General features: G+C 42.5%; 1 protein-coding gene across 2 annotated transcripts in view; it reads left to right on the forward strand.

Annotated features, from left to right (window-relative positions):
• Positions 1-25,205, forward strand: part of grm7 (glutamate metabotropic receptor 7) — a 153,138-nt gene that overhangs the window by 77,192 nt on the left and 50,741 nt on the right. For both annotated transcript variants that reach the window (XM_077575950.1, XM_077575941.1), the window contains exons 4-6: positions 5,741-5,895; positions 12,128-12,265; positions 20,480-20,680. In XM_077575950.1, the coding sequence (XP_077432076.1) occupies positions 5,741-5,895; positions 12,128-12,265; positions 20,480-20,680 (494 nt within the window). The remainder of the gene's footprint in view (positions 1-5,740; positions 5,896-12,127; positions 12,266-20,479; positions 20,681-25,205) is intronic.

Consider the following 25,205-nt stretch of genomic DNA (forward strand, 5'->3'; position numbering starts at 1 on the left):
CAAAAAAAGCACACAATCAAATATTTACTATAGTACTTGTTTTATTTTAAGTGAACAACACAGAAATGTGTGATAACGTGACAAAGGTGTCAACAGGCGACTGAACACGGACTCGGGGGGGTTCTGCAGGTACTTACCTCATTCCAAAAAACATTCATGTTCAGCACACTAAAGAACCAAAATTGTCCTGAGATGTCACCGTGTCTGAGGATAGCTATTTGTATACACTCATGCACAAAATGATTCAACTAACCAGTTGGTGTAACAAGCTGTGTATCTGTCAACTGTTTTGAAAGATCAGATTGAGCATTTACCTCTTGGCTTGATTGAACGAAGCCTTTCTGAATCATTACGTTTAGCGGTTTCTGTAACCACAGTTACAGATCACACACAAAAGCCGAGTTCCTATTATACATTATGAAACTAAGCTTACCTGGAAAGCCTGCACTATAAACCGAGAGGAAACACTGGTTCACAAAATGGCCTCCATCAGGCATGTGACGTACGGTAAATTCAATCAATAACAGAGCGGTGCGGTCGGTTCAAAGTGTCCAGACTTTAACCAGCCTTTGATTGTGCAAGTTCTCCCACTTCAAATGACGACAGAGGTCTGTCATTTTCATTATAGGTACTCTTCAACTGTAAGAGGCACACTGTAGGGGAGAAAAAATCCTGGAAATCACATTGTAGGATTTGTAAATAATTCACTTGTAAATGATGGGGAGAAAAAGTATTTGGACAATAACAAAAGTTCAACTCAATACTTTGTAATACTTTTGGGCATGGCATGGCCTGTGGTAGAGTGGTCGTCTCCAAACCGTGGGGTTGTGGGTTCGATCTCCAGCTCTTGTAACTATGTCAAAGTGTCCTTGAGCAAGACACTGAACCCTGGTGTAGATAAAGCGCTATATAAAAAGCAGTCCATTTACCATTTAATCCAACCTTTGTTTGTTTTTTGTTTTTTTTTGGGGGGGAGGGGGCTGTCACCTGGCAACATAAATTTATTTTCTATGGGGTTGAGGTCTGGTGTCTGGCTTTGAAATGCTTCTTAGGGAGCCATTCCTTGGTTGCCCAGTTTGGGATGATTGTCTTGCTGCACTCTAAAAATGGACTGGTTAAAAAACATAATAATCTAGTGGGTTAAGGTCATATTGGCTTGATTAACCAATAGATTGGTCAGACATTGACCATTGCAGGTGGTTACAGGCATACCAATTTTATTGGTTAGCCAAACAACCAATCAAATTGGTTACAATAGAAAGCAAGTCTAGATTTATTGTATCAATTAATTGTATTCTAAATGTATTTATTAATTATTACAAGTAATTACAATATATTATAATATATGATATATTAAAAATAATATAGTGTTTAAACATGGAAATGTATGTCTAGATAGATCACTAGGCATGACCAGCTTCGTGGCCTAGTGGTAGAGTCTCTACCCTGTGACTGAGAGGTTGTAGGTTCAACCCTTGGCCTGGTCATACCAAAGACTATGAAAATGGGACCCATTTGCCTCCCTGCTTGACACTCAGCAGTATGAGTTGGAATTGGGAGGCTGGATCACCAAATGGGGCCCCCCTCTGGAGCTAGGCCTGGAGGTGGGGCTCGAAGGCGAGCGTCTGGTGGCCGGGCCTATACCCATGGGGACCGGCCGGGCACAGCCCGAAAAGGCAACGTGGGTCCCCCTTCCCATGGGCTCACCATCGGTGGAAGGGGCCAAAGGGGTCGGGTGCGCAGTGAGTTGGGTGGCAGCCAAAGGCGGGGGCCTTGGCGGTCTGACCCCCGGCTACTGAAGCTAGCTCTGGGGACATGGAATGTCACCTCTCTGACAGGGAAGGAGCTCGAACTGGTGTGCGAGGCTGAGAAGTTCCGACTAGATATAGTCGGACTCACCTCCACACACGGCTTGGGTTCTGGTACCAATCCTCTCGAGAGGGGCTGGACCCTCTTCCACTCTGGAGTTGCCCACGGTGAGAGGCGCAGAGCAGGTGTGGGCATACTCATTGCCCCCCAGCTAGCCGCCTGTACGTTGGGGTTTACCCCGGTGAATGAGAGGGTAGCCTCCCTCCGCCTTCGGGTGGGGGGACGGGTCATGACTGTTGTTTGTGCTTATGCACCGAACAGCAGCTCAGAGTACCCACCCTTTCTGGAGTCCTTGGAGGGTGTGCTGGAGAGCGCACCCCCTGGAGACTCCCTCGTTCTACTGGGGGACTTCAACGCTCACGTGGGTAATGACAGTGAGACCTGGAGGGGCGTGATTGGGAGGAATGGCCCCCCCGATCGAAACCCGAGTGGTGTTTTGTTACTGGACTTCTGTGCTCGCCACGGACTGTCCATAACGAACACCTTGTTCAAGCACAAGAGTGTCCATAAGTGCACCTGGCACCAGGACACCCTAGGCCGTAGTTCGATGATCGACTTTGTAGTCGTGTCATCGGACTTGCGGCCATATGTGTTGGACACTCGGGTTAAGAGAGGGGCGGAGCTGTCAACTGATCACCACCTGGTGGTGTGTTGGCTCCGATGGCGGGGTAAGATGCCGGTCCGACCAGGCAGGCCCAAACGTACTGTGAGGGTCTGCTGGGAACGTCTGGCAGAATCCCCTGTCAGAAAGAGTTTCAACGCCCATCTCCGGCAGAGCTTCTCCATTGTCCCGGGGGAGGCGGGGGACATTGAGTCCGAGTGGACCATGTTCCGCGCTTCAATTGTTGAGGCGGCCGATCGGAGCTGTGGCCGTAAGGTGGTTGGTGCCTGTCGTGGCGGCAATCCTCGAACCCGCTGGTGGACACCAGCGGTAAGGGATGCCGTCAAGCTGAAGAAGGAGTCCTATCGGGCCTTTTTGGCCTGTGGGACTCCGGAGGCTGCTGACGGGTACCGGCTGGCCAAGCGGAATGTGGCTTTGGCGGTCGCTGAGGCAAAAACTCGGGCATGGGAGGAGTTCGGTGAGGCCATGGAAAACGACTTCCGGACGGCTTCGAGGAAATTCTGGTCCACCATCCGGCGTCTCAGGAGAGGAAAGCAGTGCACCGTTAACACTGTGTATAGTGGAGACGGAGTGCTGTTGACCTCGACTCGGGACGTCGTGAACCGGTGGGGAGAGTACTTCGAAGACCTCCTCAATTCCACCAACACGCCTTCCTTTGAGGAAGCAGGGTCTGGGGACTCTGAAGTGGGCTCCCCTATCTCTGGGGTCGAAGTCGCCGAGGTGGTTGGAAAGCTTCTCGGTGGCAGGGCCTCGGGGGTGGATGAGATCCGCCCGGAGTTCCTGAAGGCTCTGGATGTTGTGGGGCTGTCGTGGTTGACACGTCTCTGCAGCATCGCGTGGACATCGGGGACGGTGCCTCTGGATTGGCAGACCGGGGTGGTGGTTCCCCTTTTTAAGAAGGGGGACCGGAGGGTGTGTTCCAACTTTAGAGGGATCACACTCCTCAGCCTCCCAGGTAAGGTCTATTCAGGGGTGCTGGAGAGGAGGGTCCGTCGGGAGGTCGAATCTCGGATCCAGGAGGAGCAGTGTGGTTTTCGTCCCGGCCGTGGAACAGTGGACCAGCTCTACACCCTCAGCAGGATCCTCGAGGGTGCGTGGGAATTCGCCCAACCAGTCCACATGTGCTTTGTGGACTTGGAGAAGGCGTTTGACCGTGTACCTCGGGGAGTTCTGTGGGGGGTGCTTCGGGAGTATGGGTTACCGAGCCCCCTGATACGGGCCATTCGGTCCCTGTACGACCGATGTCAGAGTCTGGTCCGCATTGCCGGCAGTAAGTCGAATTTGTTTCCGGTGAGGGTTGGACTCCGCCAAGGTTGCCCTTTGTCACCGATTCTGTTCATAACTTTTATGGACAGAATTTCTAGGCGTAGCCGAGGCGTTGAGGGGGTCCGGTTTGGTGGCCTCAGCATTGCATCTCTGCTTTTTGCAGATGATGTGGTGCTGTTGGCTTCTTCAAGCCGTGACCTCCAGCTCTCGCTGGAGCGGTTCGCAGCCGAGTGTGAAGCGGTTGGGATGAGGATCAGCACCTCCAAATCCGAGACCATGGTCCTCAGTCGGAAAAGGGTGGAGTGCCCTCTCCGGGTCGGGGAGGAGGTCCTGCCCCAAGTGGAGGAGTTCAAGTATCTTGGGGTCTTGTTCACGAGTGAGGGTAGGTTAGAGCGGGAGATCGACAGGCGGATCGGTGCAGCGTCTGCAGTGATGCGGACGCTGTATCGGTCCGTTGTGGTGAAGAAGGAGCTGAGCCGAAAGGCGAAGCTCTCGATTTACCGGTCGATCTACGTTCCTACCCTCACCTATGGTCACGAGCTGTGGGTCGTGACCGAAAGAACAAGATCCCGGATACAAGCGGCCGAAATGAGTTTCCTCCGCAGGGTAGCCGGGCTCTCCCTTAGAGATAGGGTGAGAAGCTCGGTCATCCGAGAGGGACTCAGCGTCGAGTCGCTGCTCCTCCACGTTGAGAGGAATCAGTTGAGGTGGCTCGGGCATCTGGTTCGGATGCCTCCTGGACGCCTCCCTGGGGAGGTGTTCCGGGCATGTCCTACCGGCAGGAGGCCCCGGGGACGACCCAGGACACGCTGGAGAGACTATGTCTATCGGCTGTCCTGGGAACGCCTTGGGGTCCCGTCGGATGAGCTGGCTGAAGTGGCTGGGGAGAGGGAAGTCTGGGCTTCCCTGCTAAAGCTGCTGCCCCCGCGACCCGACCCCGGATAAGCGGAAGAAGACGGACGGACGGACGGACGGACGGATCACCAAATGATTTCCAAACGCAGCCCCTGCTGCTGCTTTCCACTCCCTCAGGGGATGGGTCACACATTTCGCCCCAATTAGGTGGGTGTGACAATCAGTGGTACTTCTTTTCACGGGATTCCCGAAAAAATGTCAGCCTCTAACACAAATTAACCAATATCTTAGTCAGAATGACCAATTTGTAACGGTTGGCCCAATCACCAATATATATCGGTTGAAAACACCTACTATCCTAGAGTGGTTGTTTTAACCAAATGATCTGTCGGACACATAACTACCAGCTAGATTGGTAAATTTAACCCTTTTTTGGTAGATTTGACCAATCTGTTTTTAGAGTGTGGAAGACCCAGCCATGTTCACCCTCACTGCGCTCACTGATGGTAGGAGGTTTTCATTCATTTTTCTCTTTAACATGGATTGGATCAGTCGTTCAAGTTTGTACCAAGAATTTTGGTCTCATCTGACCACATGATATTCTTTCAAGTCCATTTCTGGATCATTCAATTGTTCTCTGGCATGGCCTGAACATGAACTGGCTTAAGCTGGGGGACATGTCTGGCACTGCAGGATTTGATTGCCTGCCGGCAAATTGTTACTGGTAATCTTTGTCACTTCTAGGATTGCGTGCTTCTGGGATTTTTGCTAACCGTTTTCATGATCATTTCGGCCCCACGGGATGAGAGCTTGCATGGAGCCTCATCGAATACTTATTTGCCACCTTAACCCCTAGGCGTTATTGTGACCATTTTTTGGCTTTTTGTTGGTTCTGACCAAGCCATTTCAAAATAAAATACTGCCCATGGGTTAATTTACAAAAACATTCTTCTTAATTCCAACAATGTGATTTCCAGGATTTTTGAATTGTACCTGTGATGAAAGTTACAGACTTAAAGTCGCACCCGCAACCCACATGAGAAGAAGCAGCAAAGCAAAACAAATAGATGGATGGGTGACAGTCGAATTACACACGCCCACTTTCTAAGCAAAATGTCCTTGTTGCAGGGGAGTCCTCAATGCCACAAAGAGGGCCAATCAAGTGGGCCATTTCCTGTGGATCGGATCTGACAGCTGGGGTGCCAAAAGCAGTCCCATCCACCACCTGGAGGACGTAGCAGTGGGCGCGATCACCATCCTGCCCAAGCGCTCCTCCATTAGAGGTATGGCATGCGTCGTTATTGCCGCCATGTTTCAACTGTGCACCCTCGACGGGGCCGGACATTCGGCTGCCTCCATTTTTATCTATTTAATTACAGATAATGAAGAATTGAGATTTGCGTAATGTTGAAGGATTACAAGAGATTTGAAATCATCACAGAAAGTTTGGAAAGATTAGCTTGTTGATACTCCAATTGGCATTATTATCATGTGAGATGAGGTTTGCACTATTGTAAGCATTTAAGTCCTTACATTATGTCTGCTTCTCATCCTTTGACAAATACACACTGGAGCCTGTTCTCACCACAAATCCATCTAAAGTAATGCACCATTTTTTCTTTAATCTTTTGAACGTTCTGAAATTGATATATGCTAACCCGGCTTTTAGTTTATAATAAGGTATAGTTTTAGTGGCAAAATACCACATTAAGACTAATAAGATTCAATGAATGAGCTGTATCAGAAATTAGTATTGCTAATTTTCGACCGACGCTGAGCGCTACATTATTAATTTAACAACACGGTTATTATGGTGGGTGTAATTATAGCTGTTCTAGGTACCACTTTGCAAAGTATCTTTATTAAGGATTTATAGATTGACCATAATTAGTTTGTGTACACTATATTAAGACCTATTAAAAGTATGTGAAGTAGTGATGTACTGCTTGCCAAATAGGCTAAAATTAGCTCTGCTGTTTTGCCCTTTTGCAAGTTCATTAGGTACTAATGATGTAATATGTCTTCAGGCTCATTTAAACTTAAGTCTGATATTACTTGCCAAATAGTGAGCCGACACTTATTGATTGTTCATTAATAATTAACACGTGTAGTGTTTTTGTTAAATTGTATAAATACAGGATAAGGATCTGCACTGTAACGAATTGACTGGAGAATTTACAGGAAATAACTGGCAAAAAAGTTGCTAGCTAATTCATGTAAAATTTACTGTATACAAATTACAGTGACTTACTGTGTTTACTTTTACAGCAATTCACTGTATTCTAGTTTACAAGCGTTTCTTGTGTTCTACGTAATTTACAGGAATTTACTGGCAACTAAAGTTCCCAGTAAATTCCTGTAAATACATAATACAGTACGTCGTTGTAAAATCCATCCATCCATCCATCCATCCATTTTCTTGGCCGCTTTTCCTCACAAGGGTCGCGGGGGTGGTGGAGCCTATCCCAGCTGGCTTCGGGCAGTAGGTGGGGTACACCCTGAACTGGTTGCCAGCCAATCGCAGGGCACACAGAGACGAACAACCACACTCACATTCACACCTAGGGACAATTTAGAGTGTTCAATTAACCTGCCATGCATGTTTTTTGGAATGTGGGAGGAAACCGGAGTACCCGGTGAAAACCCACGCAAGCACGGGGAGAACATGCAAACTCCACCCAGGAAGGCCGAAGTCCGGACTCGATCTCACGTCCTCTGCACTGGGAGGCGGACGTGCTAACCAGTCAGCCACCGTGCTGCCCCGTTGTAAAATCCATCCATCCATTTTCTTAACTGCTTATTCCTCAAAAGAGTCGCTGGAGCCTATCCCAGCTGGCTTTGGGCAATAGGCGGGGTACACCCTGAACTGGTTGCCAGCCAATCGCAGCACACACAGAGACGAACAACCATCCACACTCACAATCACACCTAGGGACAACTTAAGTGCTCAATTAGCCAGCCATGCATGTCTTTGGAAGGAGGAGACATGAGCACCCGGAGAAAACCCACACAGGCACGGGGAGAACATGCAAACCCCATCCAGGAAGGCCGAAGCCCGGATTCGATCTCACGCCCTCAGCGCTGAGGCGGATGTGCTAACCAGTCAGCCACTATGCCACCCTTGTTGTAAAATTAATCCTCGTTCTGCAGCCGCATGCATACATGAATGTTAGTTGTAATGTTGCCTGTTTATCGGGGAAATGCGATGTGAAGACAATGCAGGCTGCCCTCGCGCTAAAATATTGTTCTTGTCCTTGCTCCGGCGACAATACAGGGTCCGCTATTTGCATCTTCTCCTATAGAGATACCCGCCAAAATCCAACAATCTTTACAGTATTTACCTGTAATCCACATATAGACATGCCAAAGTATAGTTGCTGTACAATATACAGTATTTTACCGCTAATTATGCACATTACTGTACCTTATTTTTACCCAGAATGCTCCTTGTTTTACCCATAAATCATTGCAGTATACAGTTAAATACTGTGAAAATAAATAAATAAATCTATATATATATATATATATATATATATATATATATATATATATATATATATAAAGCAAAAATATATTTATTATTTTTATTGAAATACCCGATCGTTCAAATTTTCAGTAGGATATCCTAATACCAAAATATTTGATAGCTGCGAGTCTTTTTCAGTCACTATTCAGTCAGAGGAAAGATATCACTTCAGTTCTTATTGCAGCAGCATTTGAAAATTAAGCCTATAGCAAAAGTGACTCACCTTTTTGTTTACATTTGCACGTTAGAGATTAATCATAAATCATTTGCTGTCTGTTTGGTAAAAAGAAAACATTTTCAAAACTTGGAAATTTATATTAGACATTATATATTATAATTTTTGCGAAAATCTCATGTTGATCTGTATTTGTATCTTGTGCCATCTCTAATATATACGTATACATACATACAGTATATATGTGTGCATCCTACCTGCTTCATACATACGTCATCTCCAGTCAAAATGTTATAAGCAGTCATCAGTGTGACACATTGCAAAAATAGTAGTAAACAAAGAGCATATTGTTGAATCAAAACCTCTCTGAAAGTCTCGAAAAAAACCTCTCTATCGTCTTTTTAAGGACAGAATATTACGTACTTGATTTTATCTTACTTGATTTGGCATGTGTATCTAATCTTGTGCCCACTGGTGGACACTCCCAACATTACAAGCCAATTCACTAGTTGCTAATGACAACATGAGTGTATGTTTGGTATTGCACACGTAGCACATTTGGGGGCCTCTCGAGCTACTGTACTTTTTACAGCGTGCCGCTTGTAAAAACAGCGAAAGCCGTTGAAAGGTGGCATAAAGTTTACTGGTGTTGTCGGCTTTATGAGAAGCTGTGTTTGCTTACAAGATATGATTGCATGTGTAGTGCCGCTTTAAAAGCTTGACTTGACATCACATATTGGGATCATCATCTCACCCATGCGCCACAAACTCAAACATTAGCATGTGATTACTCTACACGGCTAGAATTGATTGCGAGACGTTTCGTGTATTTTAAGACAGCCTTTGTGATCAAATACAATATGTTGATTTAGCTCCTCGACAACCTCGATTGCCAAACAGGTCTCATCCTTTTCTGCTTTACTCGGCAATTTCTTCCAATGATGTTCTACGGTCCTCAGAGACCACGTCCTTGCAACCATGTCCTTGATGCATATACTGTATATTTAGCTTGGAGGAGAGACCAAGGTCACGTTGCTCACTGACGCTTCTCTGGGGCGTTATGAGATAAGCAAACTCATCGGAGTAACTTTTTTGCTGGGCATTTATTTCGTCGGTTTGATTATTTCGCTTTCCCACCATTTTCACTGGACGGTGTAGTTTAAATGTTGTGTTCCTTTAACATGTCCGATGAATCAAATGATATTAGTTATGAGGTGCGTAGTGACAAGTTACATTTACTTAGTTACTTCTACTGACAGTAAATAACTTTTTGGATAAATTGTACTTGCCAGAGTTGCTTTAACCCATGAAGGCCGCAAATCGCTCCTGCGCTCTTCTCCTTTTAAAGCCGGGGAGAGTGGATACGTAATTTTGTTGAGTTTTGACCAAATCTTAGCCGATGAAATGCATCAGAATATAAACATGAGGGTGACGTGTACCTTGTATCATGTCCTGGTATTTTATTCGAGCATTCATGGCAGACGCAGATTCGCGGGAGTTATGAAATAAATGACGGTGATTGACGACGGCACGGGAGAACTTCGAACCAGTGTAACCAGTCGCCAGTGACATATTGTTAAAAAATACGTTTGGAGACAATGAGGATGTTGAAAATTTCGACGGCTTTGTAATGGAATGGACAACGAATAATTACCACTCGATTCCCCGAGGCTATTACAACTGCACTCCAGTGTTGAAGGTAAATATACCCGCAGATGCAACACAGTTGTTTGATGATTAAAACATTTTTTGGGGAATATTTATAATAATAAACTTAGGTTTGTGTGAACGCAACAAGTGTAAGTTCCGTTCCGTTCCATCTTCAATTCCGCTTATCCGGGGTCGGGTCGCGGGGGCAGCAGCTTTAGCAGGGAAGCCCAGACTTCCCTCTCCCCAGCCACTTCAGCCAGCTCCTCCGACGGCATCCCAAGGCGTTCCCAGGCCAGTCGAGAGATGTAGTCTCCCCAGTGTGTCCTGGGTCGTCCCCGGGGCCTCCCGCCGGTAGAACATGCCCGGAACACCTCCCCAGGGAGGCGTCCAGGAGGCATCCGAACCAGATGCCCGAGCCACCTCAACTGGTTCCTCTCAACGCGGAGGAGTAGCGGCTCGACGCTGAGTCCCCCCCCGGATGACCGAGCTTCGCACCCTATCTCTAAGTGAGAGCCCGGTTACCCTGCGGAGGAAACTCATTTCGGCCGCTTGTATCCGGGATCTTTCGGATTCTTTCGGTCACGACCCACAGCTCGTGACCATAGGTGAGGGTAGGAACGTAGATCGACCGGTAAATCGACACAGTAAAGAAAGCCCACACTGGCGACTGCCATGTCGCCATGATGCATCTTCTGTCAACACGTGGTCGCGCGCATGATGGTGTCACAAATATGTGACACTACTATAGGAAAGGGGAGGGTTGAGGAGTTGGGCACAACTTGAGCCACAACCCCGAAAGACGGACCAATGTGGCGAGTCTATTATTATCTGATTTCTTTATTATCGGGTTCATCTGTATGACGTCAAATTGGCCTATAATTGCCGATAATTATCACAGCTAGAAGATCGCAGATAGAAACATAATTATGCATGACAATATCGGTGACCGATAATTATCGTGCAGCCCTGTTTTGCGAATTATGTTTCTATCTGCTTCAGGAGCTGAGATATCAATTATTTAGTAGGCATTGACAATATTGTTGAATTTTCAGGGAAACTTCAGGTTTTCGGGGTTGATTCTAAAGTCATCCATACAGTAGGTTTTAGAGGCATGTTTTCCCAGGCACTTTAAGCCTTAATGGGTCAATATGCAACACAGTCATCACTCGTTATGTCACGGTTCACTTTTTACATCTTCACCTCATCACAGATTGTTTTTAATCGTCCTCATTGTGGATTATTAGCTACATTGGCGAGATTCTGTGGTGATTATTTCTCCGACAAATGGTAATCTTGCCATAGGTGCCACTATACCAACCTCTACTCTACCTCTAATGAAGGTTATGTTATTTTCTCTGACAGAAGATTGACACAGAAATAGAACAGCAAGTGTTATTATAAATTACATCTATAAGAGCCGCTAATGATTGGATTTCAGCGTCCTTAATTAGGTGAGGCCTGGCCAAGACAAATGTGCACCGTGTGGTTCCTTCCGTAAGGTTATGATCAATCTGCATGGCGTCATCAGTCAGTGGACTTCTGAAAAGAAATTAATGTGAATCATCCAACCTCTGTTAGTCGTTGCCACCCACGATTCAAATGATGTATTACACAATAATGAAATTATTATTATCATTAAATATAGAAATGTGTTTTTTTTTATACAAATGATGGAAAATTATCAAGTTGTTTTAGGATTTTGAGCCACACTAGGTGGAAAAAGTTGCTCTAAAAAAAAAAGAAAGAAAGATCCTGTATGGAGTCTTTCCTTCCCTTTGCTTGAAGCAGGCCTTTTACAATGATCCTAACTTTAATATGCAGTGCCTGTTTTCATACCACCACCAGCTAGTTCAATGAAGTAAAGAAACCAGCTCAGTACCATCAGGACTTTCCTGCTCCAGGCAAAAGACTGGTGCTATTCATTATGCAGCCTGTATTTTATTTTATTTTTAATTAGTGCAATTTCTAAGAAGACAAAAAAGTGCTTAAAAAGAAAAATCCACTGCCATGGTCAAAGTTTGATGAGGTGGCGCTTGCTGGTTAGCTTCCAGAAACCTGGCGGCCACAAGCGCACTGCTGCTGCTGCACTTCATTTCCTGCAGGTTCGAATTGCACCATAATTGGGCCGGAACTGAGGTTTGCTCTTCTTTTGCTCACTTCCCAGGGTTTGATGAATACTTTACTGCGCTCACCCTAGAGAACAATCGTCGGAACGTTTGGTTTGCTGAATTCTGGGAAGAGAACTTTGACTGCAGGCTTCTCAGTGCATCCAAGAAAGAAGACAGCACTCGGAAATGCACAGGTACCTGCTTTTGCTTTCCATAACAGTCACAACAACGCTTGTCTGAAATGAGAGACTCATTAAGAATGTGTTTGTTTGTTTTTTGGTGAGTTTGGCATGGCTTTGCTGTAGGGCTAATCGTGAAATTGGCAGCCACAATGAAATTCATGTGACCAGCGATATTTACATTTAAAATGCAGGCTCTACAGCATATTTAATCAATGATTTCTTCAACAAGTAGTCAGCCAACCACCAGGGGGCAAACTCATGGTTAAGATTTCCTTAAGATGCCTAAATTAACGCATGAACAAGTACTACAGCGGGAACTTAAATATAAGGAACAAGCATAGATATCTATAAAGACGAGACGTTTCGTCCGCGCACACAGACGAGACAAACAACCATCCACACTCACACCTATGGACAATTTGGAGTGTCCAATCAACCTGCCATGCATGTCTTTGGAATGTGGGAGGAAACCGGAGTATCTGGAGAAAACCTACGCAACCACGAGGAGAACATGCAAACTCCACCCAGGAAGGCCGAAGCCCGGACTCGATCTCACGTCCTCTGCACTAGGAGGCGGACGTGCTAACCAGTCAGCCACTGTGCCGCCAAAATGATCATCCATTTATTATAAAGTCTAATGTTGATTTTAAAACCGCTACTTGTGATGAAAATACAGATGATTTCCTTAACATGATGAATAATTGTGAATAATGATCGTAATTACAATATTGAGCACAATTAGGCCTGCAGTTAACGATTATTTTAATAGCAGATTAATATGTCGGCTATTTTGTTGATTAATAAATGAATTAAATAAAAAAATTAAAAAATCCATCCCTTTATACAATTTTTTTTTTACATTATTTTAAATTAACAGTGTAGAAATTGCACAAACATAAATTATTTTTTTATTTTTTTTTCATTTCTTTTTTTTTACAGGAGAGCTCAGTATTGTTCATTCGATTTGACATCATCATTGCTCTCCTTTTTTTTTTTTTTTTTTTTAAAAACCCAACAAATCAATAAAAAAAAATTAATAAATGTTTTTTGTTTTTTTTTACATAACAGAAACATAAATTCTGACTCAGTTACTAATTTGGTTCATAACATATCAGGAAATAGGCAAAAGCTCTGCTTTGCGTTCAAAGGTGCAAATAAACGAGAGACATTCTGTTTGCTCCCTTTCATCGCCGCCAAAAAGTCCAACAGCGGGTGTTTGTGCCCAGCGGGTTGACGCAGAGTTATTATTGGAATAACAGCAACGCATCACATCACGTCACGTGTTTTGCTCATGCTATAGTTACACTGTCTGCTCCTGTAACAAATATCCTGCAACTCATATAGCCATTTTCTTTCTGTTCCCCCGTGTCAGCGCCAGACTGTTCATCCACATTATCATTATTTGGTGCTTTGAATAATTGATATCTGTCAGCTTTATATCAATGTTTCACTTGGGGTATTACAGAGTTGATTTGCTTAAAAAGTTATTGCGCAGTGTGTCTTATTTGCTTGTGTGTGTCGCAGAGGACAGGAAGATGTACATCATATTGGGCCCTCTTATTGTAGATGGCGTACATATTCATTTGAATTTGGTCGGCATGTGACTATGCATATATCTGTTGTATTTTGTTATTACAATGCACCCTATACAGGGAGTTCTCGAGTTACGAGTTAGTTAAAGGACCCCAAGAAGCAGACAAAGCACAATGAGTACAGTACGAAGTACAAACAAAAGAGCATGTAATACGCAAGAATAGGATTGTTGAAGGAAATGTTCGTTTTCTTTCGGGTAGTGAGAATGTTGGTTATCCGAATGCAGGCTGGAGATCGATGAAGTCACTTCGAAGCTCTTATTTCTACAGAATATTCCGGGCACAAGTGAGTTCCAGAGAATGGCTGCAGCCTCTCACAAGTGCGATGATTTCAGAGGACTTACAACATTCTTATACTATCTTGAAGGGCGGTACCATAAAGCCCCCCAGGAAACAGACATCCTTCAATACACACACGACTTTGACCACAGACAAATGGTCTATTGTTGTGGAAATAGAGGAGGACCCCAGACAAACCGACACCCGGCATAAGATAAGATTTACAAAGAAATCATACTAACACGTTGACTTCAACCACAGACAAATGGTCTATTGAGGAAATAAGTAAATTAAAACAGTTATGACTAAATTTGGGCAGAAGACCCTCTTCAGGATATAAACAAAAATACCAAAAACAAACCCTCCAACTGAGGGTAGCTGAGATAAGATCTAAAGTAACCAAAACCAAAACAGCAAAAAAAAAAAAAAATAGAACTAGAGTAACGATGACAGAAGGTACTTACGCAAAAGAAAAGACTTGAAAAAGTCCCCAGGACTGATGACGCGAGGAAATGGGAGTCTGGCTATGGCAGTGGGCAATTGACATACAATAACCCGGAAGCTCCACCCATTGGCCAGCCCCTAATAACTGAAAAGAAAAAGAAAACAAGCGGGCCAAGGAACATGACACCCACGTTGTTTCGACTTTACGGCGCCCGTGCCTCGTCCATAGCACCTTCTTTTCCGTTAATTTCCCACAGTAATCACGCCATTTTAAAGTTATTTAAAGTTGTGTTGTTACCTCCAGCAACGGGCGTCCATTGAGCAGGTCGGCTCGCCATCAGGCGCTTCACAGTTTCGTGGTTAAGTTTCCTTTAGCTCCGCTCTGCCGTCACGAAACATTGGTTCCGGTGTCTTCCAGGTTGCGCAAATATCTTTTTAGAAATTACTGTACAAAGTATTTTTATGTAAATGAACGGTGAAATTTGGCTTAAATCGAAATTCGGGTTACATCGCCAGCGTAGGAACGGAACTCCGACGTAACTTGAAGACTCCCTGTATATTCTTTTAAAATATATTTTTAAAACATCTATTTAACCATTTTTATTGTTGTTTTAAAAAATATATATATTTCTGACCGTTTTTTATATTCCTGGTCATAGTTTGAGGAAATACAATTCTAAAGGATTCTGGAGATTTCTACAATAAGATAGAACATTCTAATCCACTACAATGTCATCAAAACAGCAAAGATTTTTTAATTGATATCATTCACAAAATGTCTCTTTTAACTCAGCATTCGGTCAGGATTTGAAGATTTTCAGGTTTATATATGCTTACATTTGTATAAGATGCAATGAAATGTACCTGATAACCTTTTTTTAGGCTTGTAAATCTAGAGGTAGAAGGTAGAAGTAGGGATATGCTGATCACATTTTTTTTACCCGAGTCAGTCGAATGATTGAATTTGAGTATCAGCCGATATTGAGTCAGATCCAATACCTCAGCAATTCATTAAGACGGATATAATGTATGTTATCACAATGCATTTCCAATAGTGTGTATCTTAAAAAATACATGTCCAGGGTTGGGAATCCAACTGGCAGGTAAATGAGCTTGTCTTCACATGTTGAGTTGAAGCACCTGTGAGTAAAGCCAAAGTGTTTCAGGGTTTTTACTTTCTGGATCTGGACTCCCCAACCCTGTATGTGTCAATGCAGCTGTGTGTGTACCATAACCTTTTATCTTTAAAAATACTGATTATATAATGTAATTGGCCCCGCCGCCCCCCTCCTCCTTCCGCCGGGGTGGTCGGGTGGGAGGGGTGGACAGAGGAACGCGGACCGCCGCCTGCCGAACCCGCGTGGGTTTTGGGTCTGATAAATGCGCGTCCTCGGGGGTCAGCGCTTGTTTGCATGGGCCCATTCATTTCCTATGGGAGATTTCGACCCCTGGTAGCCCGGCCATTGAAAATGAATGGGGCCATTCATTCCTATGGAGAATTTCGACCCCTGGTAGCCCGCCAAAATTGGTTGATTAGTTCTATGGACCTGTTATTCAAAATAAAGCACATTTTTACAAGCAATGCTTAGGTTAGGAATGCAAGTTGTTACTTTGGATATTGGATATTCTTCTTCGACGCCTCTCACAGCAGCAGTGTCCAAAGAGGTAGCAATAGAAGAAGAGCGTCTTCCCAGTGAAGGCAAAGCAAGCTTAACCCTGGAGAACCCAAGAACCCTTTTCTTCTTTGGAAAATTATGAATTATACATTAAATGACTGCTATAAGTTCACTGAACACCAAAATATGTTTTTTCAATTTTAACCCTTGTTTTTGAACTAGCTCAGAGTTGCTATAATTTATCAAAATATATATATAAAAAACATACTCCTAGGCATTCTGCAACATGATATGAAATAGATTAACAAAAAAAATACAATTTTACCATCTGATGGTTTGCTGAGAAGATTGTTTTGTTTGGATTGATTTCCAGCTCAACAAAACAGCATGTTGCCAGCCATCTTGTCACCACCACTCTGGCTCATGTAAGTGCAATATTCATCCACTAGATGGCCCCATGCAGGGGTCAGAAGTGGCACTCTGGACTTTTGAAGTTAAATTTGTAAAAAAAAAAAAAAAAAGAAGGTCTTTGTTATTTGAGTAGCAGAATTTATAGGGGCCAAATTTGACCCCGTGGGTTCTCCAGGGTTAAGGGAAACAAATTAGGGTGGTATTTTGTTTCCCAACATGAGCACATAATAGAAAACTCTATAAAGGCTAGTTTTTTGTTTTTATATTTCAAATAATGAAACGATAAACGTAAGACGTCTCGTTCCCGTTCGGATGGAGACAGCAACACTGCCTCCTTGTGGATTGAGGAGGAACCGGCCTTTAGACGCGTGAATAGTTGAGGACCTGAATGTGAACTTGCGGGAACCTGCCTCGCTAAAATTGGAATGGAGTGGAATACAAAATGACGTCACCTTTAGTATGTCAAAGAGAAAGTGAGTCATGAGTTTGCAGCGTACGGTATATCCTAATGAAGGAAAAGCAAGGAACCAACGCCTTGTGGCTGAGGAGTAATTTCCTTTGAAGTCGCTCTATTGAAAAGTTGATGATGAGACGCTCCGAACAAAGACAGAAGTTTCAGAAGACGCATTAAAAACATGCATTGCGCTAACACAACGCGCCCTGGATGGCCCAACAATATTACACCCGACTAATGTTGATTTTGTGGTCGCCATGGCAGTCACAGAGTTTCGGAATCTCCTCATTATGAGCCAGTCCGCCATTTATTATTCATAAATGATTTTCAAGTTGCTGGTTAGTAATGAAATAGAATGACTTCATATAGCTGCTGCTTTAATGAAAACATAGTGTAATGCCCCCCGGAAGCTGCCGTTCTATATGCAGGCCAGCCGGCAGCAACGGCAGCCCGTTGTTTGTTCCTCTGCTTCATTTAAGATATTCCTATCGAATTTCCCAGGGTGTGTCTGTCTGTCCTCTCTTTCATTAATATTTTGCTTAACGCCCGAGGACTTACTTCCTAAACATCCGTCTTGAAATTTTCTCGGCGGCGCGCATTCTATTCCCTATGCCTCTCCATGATGGAGTCAGTTGAGTTCTGCAGGAGGAGTCGGCTTTATTTGGGTTTGAAATTACAGTGGCGATGACAGCGAGCAGAATGACTGCTTATTATGCCCCCGTATTTGTTGTATTACCGTCTTTGTGCTAGCTGTAATGGTAGTGTTGTGATGCATGCTCGTATTACTTAAACTCAGGCTGCCAACAGTTTTGACAGGCATGGTGCTGCATTCATTATCTATGTGGGTGACGCTGGTAATGCGGGACGCTGTATTAATCGTGCCTGCGTGCACGTTGACGCTGTTGCTAGTGTGACACAAATTATTGTTTGCCCAAGGATTTGCTTTGCTTTCCCATGTACCGTGTGCTGCGTTTCGTCATGTGTCAAAGATAAAAGATGCACGTCCACGCAGCGCACCCCACAAACACTCCATGAAATTATCATAAATGACTTTCAATCTTCCCTGCATCCAGCAAAGAATGCCTTTTATAACTGTGAAGGCCGCGCAACTGTTTTGATAGCTTCTTTCTTCACATCTCAAATCGGGTTTTATTTGCGAATGTCAAATCCAAAACAGGAAGCTTGTGAATTCAAAGAGCGGGCATATAGGTCACCCTATGCTTATTTCTTTGATGCTTGTTGGCTGTAATGTGCTAAGTTCTGAGTAATGGACTCAAATGTCAACATTGATTGTTTTTGACCTCCTTCTGTTAAGCAAGTCTGCTGTGTCCTGTTAGCATCTCCAGTCAAACAAAATCATGTATATGAGGCTTTATGTTTTCTTTTCTCAATGGAAAATGTTTTGTTTGTACCACACAAGATATTCTTGATACTATTATTGCACGTACAATTTGTGGCACTAGTAGTCGTCGTGCCTGATTTAGAAAAGGTTTGCACAAACTGATGTGGAAGCTAATCTACTAACGTGGCTCACCCATGGTTGACAAACAGGCAATATTGCCACACAGTTCAAAGAATATTTGCCAATATATTGCTCAGTTATGCTATGTGGCCGATGATACTCGCAATGGGATTCATCAAACCCGAGACAAATTGCAATGGCGGATTTTGCAACATTAAATACCACATTTGAAATTGGGGCAAAGTGCCATTTAAAGTGGTGCTAGTGTGGTTCAGGCAAAATGAGAACTTTTACACTTGTGTTATTCTAAACATAATTTTTTGGAAATACCAAAAATAAAATCTGACATAAAATATCATTTATTGCAGTGGTTCTCAAAATCTTTACACCAAACTTAAATGCCCAAGAACCACTCTACTACAACTCTACAACTCTACATAAACAACTAGATGTATTTATTAATGTGGCGACCAGAAGGTCGGCTGTTCGATCCCCGCTTTCCACAAGTCATGTGTCCTTGGGCAAGGCACTTCACACACATTGGCTCCAGTGCTACTCACACTGGTGTACGGAAGGTGTGAATGCTTGGTGGTGGTCGGAGGGGCCGTAGGCGCACATTGTCAGCCACGCTTCCGTCAGCTTGCCCCAGGGCAGCTGTGGCTACTTAAGTAGCTTACCGTCACCACAGTGTGAATGTGTGAGTGCATGAATAATGTATCAATTCCATTGTAAAGCGTCTTTGTGTGTCTAGAAAAGCGCTATATAAATCTGATGCATTATTATTATTTATTTATTTTTAAAAAGTATATTTAATATTATTTTAGTTTGAACAATAACATTAGGGGGGGCATCATTTAATTAATTAATTAATTAATTAATTGCAGTTGAAAGTTTAATACAAATTTTACCCCAATAAATTTTTAAAACATTAAATATAAATAATTTTTTATTTTATGATTTGAAGATGCTAGCATTTGCCCATAATTATGATTTTGTCTGTCTGATGAAATTTAAAAAAATATATAAATCAGACTTCATTTTCAAGCAGTTACTCGAGTATTCTTTTCAGCCAATACTTTTTTACTTGTACTTGAGTGATTTTTTTTAATGACTACTTTTTACTTTAATTTGAGTAATAATATTTCGAAGTAACGCTACTATTACTTGAGTACATTTTGTGGCCACTCTGCTGAAAAGCGATGAGCCCTTACATACAGAACTATATTTCGTTCCGACAAAAAACTGCGTCTTTTGACGTCGTATTGCACGTCACGTGACGGACACATTCTGTTCACATTACAACTCGCATTTGATTTTGAACAACAGCATAATGTCCTGCATTGTGAACGTAGCATTAATCCCACGCAACGTGCCCACTAACAGCACACGCAATCTGTTTGGCCCTTTTTTGTTGATGTCGGTCACATTATGTCATTGCCATCACCGGAGTGAAAAGCGGCACGTGGTCACGAGAAGAATCCAGAAGCAGGTTGCCCATTTAAATATTCATGCTGTGTATAAACGGCAGGAGGCAAAACCTTTACAGCAAGCCATAGTGAAAGGGTAGTGCACTGTGTGGAGGGCATTACGTGAGCGTGGAGCCAGCGCAGAGAAGTGCGTCTCTAAAGTTCATGGTGATTTTTATCACCTTGTAGATGGGACCAACGAGACCCATTGTTAGCAGTCCATTACTATGTAGAACAGCACATTAATGCAATCTGCCGGCTTGCTCACAAACAGCACAGCCCGATGTTTGGCAATTTTTGCGTTTGGGAATTAAATGGGTCGTCTTCATTTATTCTGCCGCATTGTCTCCTTTTAGGTGTAATTCCCTCAAAATCAGACTTGAACGTATGTACTGCCAGTAAATGATAAATAGAGGAAGGAATTGGACGTGGAGACGATAGTGAGAGCTGACGTAACGTCTAATGGTGCTGCATTTACTAGCTCTTCGTCGTCTTCCCACAGGCCAAGAACGCATCGGGATCGACTCCAAGTTCGAGCAGGAAGGGAAGGTGCAGTTTGTGATTGATGCTGTCTACGCCATGGCGCACGCGCTGCACAACATGCAGAGGGACTTGTGTCCCGACCATCCTGGCGTCTGTCCACAGATGGAGTCTGCTGAAGGGAAAACTTTGCTCAAGTACATCCGCAATTCCAGCTTCAACGGTGAGTAGAACTTTCAAGGACATCATTGATGGCAGCGCCACAAACTATTTTGAGTCAGACAAGCATTTGTTGATTAATATACAAAGATCCCACTGCTCTGACCTTTGTTAGCGTGCTGAATACTTGATGACATACTGTCATGAAAAATACATGATCTTCACTTGGAGGCCGGTTGACTTTCACTCTTCTTTATATGTATTTACTGAATACTAAATACGCCGCAACATAAGCAGTAGAAAATAGATGGGTTAGTGGATGGGTTAATATATGTTGGAGGAAAAAACAACGCCCATCAGCCTGGATATTAGCAGCAGGGGGAAAGGGGTCATCACGCTTTTGTGTTAATTAAAATAAAGTTTATACGTCCTTGGGAAAGTGCACCTCATTACTGCAGGAGCTTGGAGGCGTTACCAAGATGGCCACCAAGACTTTCACACAAACTTTAGTGTCATTATGTAGTAACCATATGTAAATGAAGCTTGACTGAACACGGTTAGTTAATATAAAATCATTTACTAGAGTGGGTTATTATTCAGGTTTTCATCCAATTGTTTCAAATTTTTTAAGCGAACATACTGAAAATGCACAAAACAAACATGCGACGCCCGTTTTCATCAGTTTTTCTTTTGCGAATATTGAGAGGCGACTCCGCTGCTGTAGGTGGCAGTATACACCATAGCGATGTGATCCACCAGTAATTTAAAATAAGAAGAACAGGAAGCGACTGCGCCGTGTGATGACATCGTATGAATTTGCTTTTGTAATTCTTGATAAACCATAGCGGTTTTTTTTGCCGTTTCGTCCCCCCAAACATGCCTTATTTTAACGTCCGCCATTGCTTTGGGACTACAAACGTACGTGAGACGTAATATCCGGTCAAAATGTGCGATGTGTATCCGGTCTTGTCAGTATTTATTTGCAAAACCTGATTCCATAGCCAAAATTAGCTTTTTCCTTTTTTCGATACGCTTCAAAATCCACCGCCTCCAAGCGTAAAAACGTTTTTGCAAATTTCGGGCCCTTTTTCGAATTTCTATCATTTCCATTCCGTTTTATTTTCGCTATTTTTTTGAAAATTTGAATAAAATGTGTGGATGTAAACCCCACTATTGATTAGTGGTGGAACGAATCACAAAAGCCAAGGTTCGGTTCAGTTCACAGATTTGAGTCACAGATCGGATCGTTCATCAGGTCAGCATTAAAAAAAGTTAAGTAAAAAACTTTTGCCCTTATGTTTTTTTTTTACCAATCAATCCGCGGACCATGTGAAATCCGAACTGTGGGGCCTGATCCGTATCAATGATGATCCGTTGCACCACTAGTATTGAGTAGTAGTGCAGTAGAGCGGCTGATACTGCTAAGCTAATGTTAGCAGTTAGCACAGACTTCCGGTTTGTCAATGAAACATTGTAGTAGGCATAGCTTGCACATATTACATTTACTAAACGTCCCTATTTCATGCCAGGGACGAGTGGTCAAGGCAGGCAGAGGCTCCCTGTTACCGAGTGAAGAGTAAAAACAAAACAACTAATAATGATTACATGAAATGAGTTTCCATTTTAGTTTTCTGGTCATTGCGTATCGCAAATAAATGGGTGAAAAGGGAAGAGCGGCTGCAATGAGTGATAGCGTCTTTCATGCCTCATACGACCACACACACATTAATTAATTAATTAATTAATTAATTAATTGACGCAGGCAGTTATGGGTGTGTGCCTTCACACAAGAGACATGGCTCTTTTTCTTTATATCATCAACATGCATGTTTGATCACATACTACACATGCTGACCTTCAACAGTCTGTCTAGTATATTTAATGAATGTGCGTGACATATGTAATCTTTCTGGTCGGCCAGAAAAGCAAGTAAAAGTGTATGGTGGAGTGCAGAAAGAATTGCGCCGCTGCCTGCAGGTGGCAGTACTGAGATTCATTGGCGCAATGTGTAGAAGAAGTGAAGATTTGTTTACGTCTATGGAAGCTTCGACCGGTTGAGGATGTGCAGACTTAGCTGCCATCTTGAATCGGGAATCCCCGGCCATCTCTTCCAATCACTTGTATTGAAGAAACTGAGTTTGGCTCCAATAAATGAATCATTACTCACCACATTAAGGATTTTTTGGTAGATATAAAGATTATCACAGAACACAATATTTTGTGACTCTTGAAAAATCTGTCAAAATGCTGAGTGCAAATGTCCGGCATTGAATGAGTTAACCTTGTATAAAAAGACAATAGTCCATACTCAGTGATCATCTTATGGTTATTCATGAATATTTCTGACCACTTTCTTCTTCACTTGCTCCTGATTACTTCTCAGGAAAGACTTTGAGTATCTTAAAATTGGTAACGACTCATTAATTTCTAATCACGTTAAGATCCTCTCCACTTAAAGTGCGTCTTCACTTCATTTTCCAATATGAGGCCTCAGCATACCGGATGATGTTTGTTTCATTGTTCATATTCATTTTCCATGGGGGGATTAGCTGTGTTCATCTTCCAGTTCAAGGCATCTGTCTCGAAGAATGATTTGTGATATCATGACAACAGTTTCATGTTGTTTTGCACTCGACCAAAAAAATTGTAAATTAGCTTTGTGAGTGGAACTTTATTAGAAAAAGTGAATGAAATTAAATATTTATGCCTTTGGCTAGATTATCTTTCAAACCTCATATTAACTCTACCTCTAGGAAGATTTATGAATATCGTTGTCTAAAATCAATTAATTGAATTTTTTTTCTCTACAAGTCTGGAGAGGAATTGTGACTGAATTGTTGTCAAACCTTGATTATGTTATCTAAATCTTCATCCTTGGGTGGGGTGATATGGCGGAAAATGTATCACAATATAAATATTTCCTATCAGTTCATATCGATAATGATTTGATTTTTGATATTATTTTCAAATATTCAAAATAAGTACCTGGATCTAAAGGCTGAATTTGGGTACTTTTATTTAGCAATGTAACATTTAAGTTTTAATAAGAGATCAACACAACTCTGAAAAAGTCAAATAAACAAAATGGCCAGTATATACATTAAATAAACACTTTTTAAACCAAAAAAATGCAACGAATATCTGAATATTAATATATTAATATATTAATACTTCAAGCGTAAAAATCAATATGTCTAACAAAGTCTTTCTAAATAGTACAAAGTATTCTGCAAACGTGGAAACCATCTTGAGGTTGACATTCTTATACACTATATATAAACCATATATATACTATATATAGAAATATCAAGTCTGCATTTGAACAAATAACTATCAAACACATTTCAACCACTTCAAATATTCAAACTATTGCCAAACTAGTAAATTGTTAGACACAATGGCGAAACATTTCTTTGATACATTTTAACCATATGCTCCGCTAATGTTGTTTAGTATTGCGGTGAAACACAACATTTACTGTAATTCTATGGCTTGACAGGGCACAGCATGGTAGCCGGCTGGGTCTCGCTTGCTTAGAAATGAAGAAATATTTTAATAGGCTATAATTTCTGACATGGCCACACTGTGCAACTGTGATCCAAATTTTGAATCGATCGGTTGAGTGGCTGAGGGTGGATTTCAGTTCTCCTCGCACCTTCTGTTTCCTTTATCCTTGAAAGCCACCTGCCTGAAAGAGAAATGAGATGTGCCCAAAAGACCTGAATCCCTTGCTGCGTGATTTTCTTCCCACGTTTTTTTTCCTATTGAACATTTTATGGGACGCATTTTCTATTGATATTTATCACGTGTTTATCATGATACATATTAATATTGATTTACTTCCCAGCTGTACTTCATTTTTATCAAAGACTTGTAAAATAGTAATTGTAAATTTGTTCTGGGACCTACCACAGTCTGTGGGAGTCGTTGATTTGGGAGGGAATTGCATTGGTTATATACATTAAATTATACAAATTTTAAATATCCATTAGTTTACATAATAGCCTAAGGCATACTGACCTTTTTTTTTAAACTCCAAGAATAAGGAAAGAAATCGTTCGCTGTGCTATCAGCACTTTTGATATCTTGAAATCATTTCTACATTCAACTTCGCTGCTGGGCTCAGTCTCTTTGGGCTTTATATCGTCAGTTGATGTGTTTATGGTGCATCATCTTGTGCCTTGTTTGTGAGTACACGTATGTGTTGTGCAGTATGTATGAATATACAGTATATGTTTCAGATTGTCTTCTGGATTTCCCTTTAACTCTTTGACTGCCAGACGTTTTCAGAAAAGGGATGCCGTGGGTGCCAGCCGATTTAAGCATTTTGACTGATCTTTCAAGGTCCACAGAAAATTATGTGTTTGGACTATGGAAACACACATACTACCAAATGGAAGATTGGACTCTCATCTTTCATCAGAAAAAAAAGTTTGTTTCTACCTTATTCCGTTTTTCAGTAATCAACAATAGAAAATGGTTAGTTTCACCTCTGTTTTGAAACAAACGTCTTTTAACGTCTTTGGCACTCCTCCCTAGGATTTTACTAAACGTTATTTAACGTTTTTGGCAGTCAAAGAGTTAACAAA

Source organism: Vanacampus margaritifer, chromosome 1, assembly GCF_051991255.1.
Source record: "Vanacampus margaritifer isolate UIUO_Vmar chromosome 1, RoL_Vmar_1.0, whole genome shotgun sequence".
Taxonomy (NCBI): Eukaryota; Metazoa; Chordata; class Actinopteri; order Syngnathiformes; family Syngnathidae; genus Vanacampus; species Vanacampus margaritifer.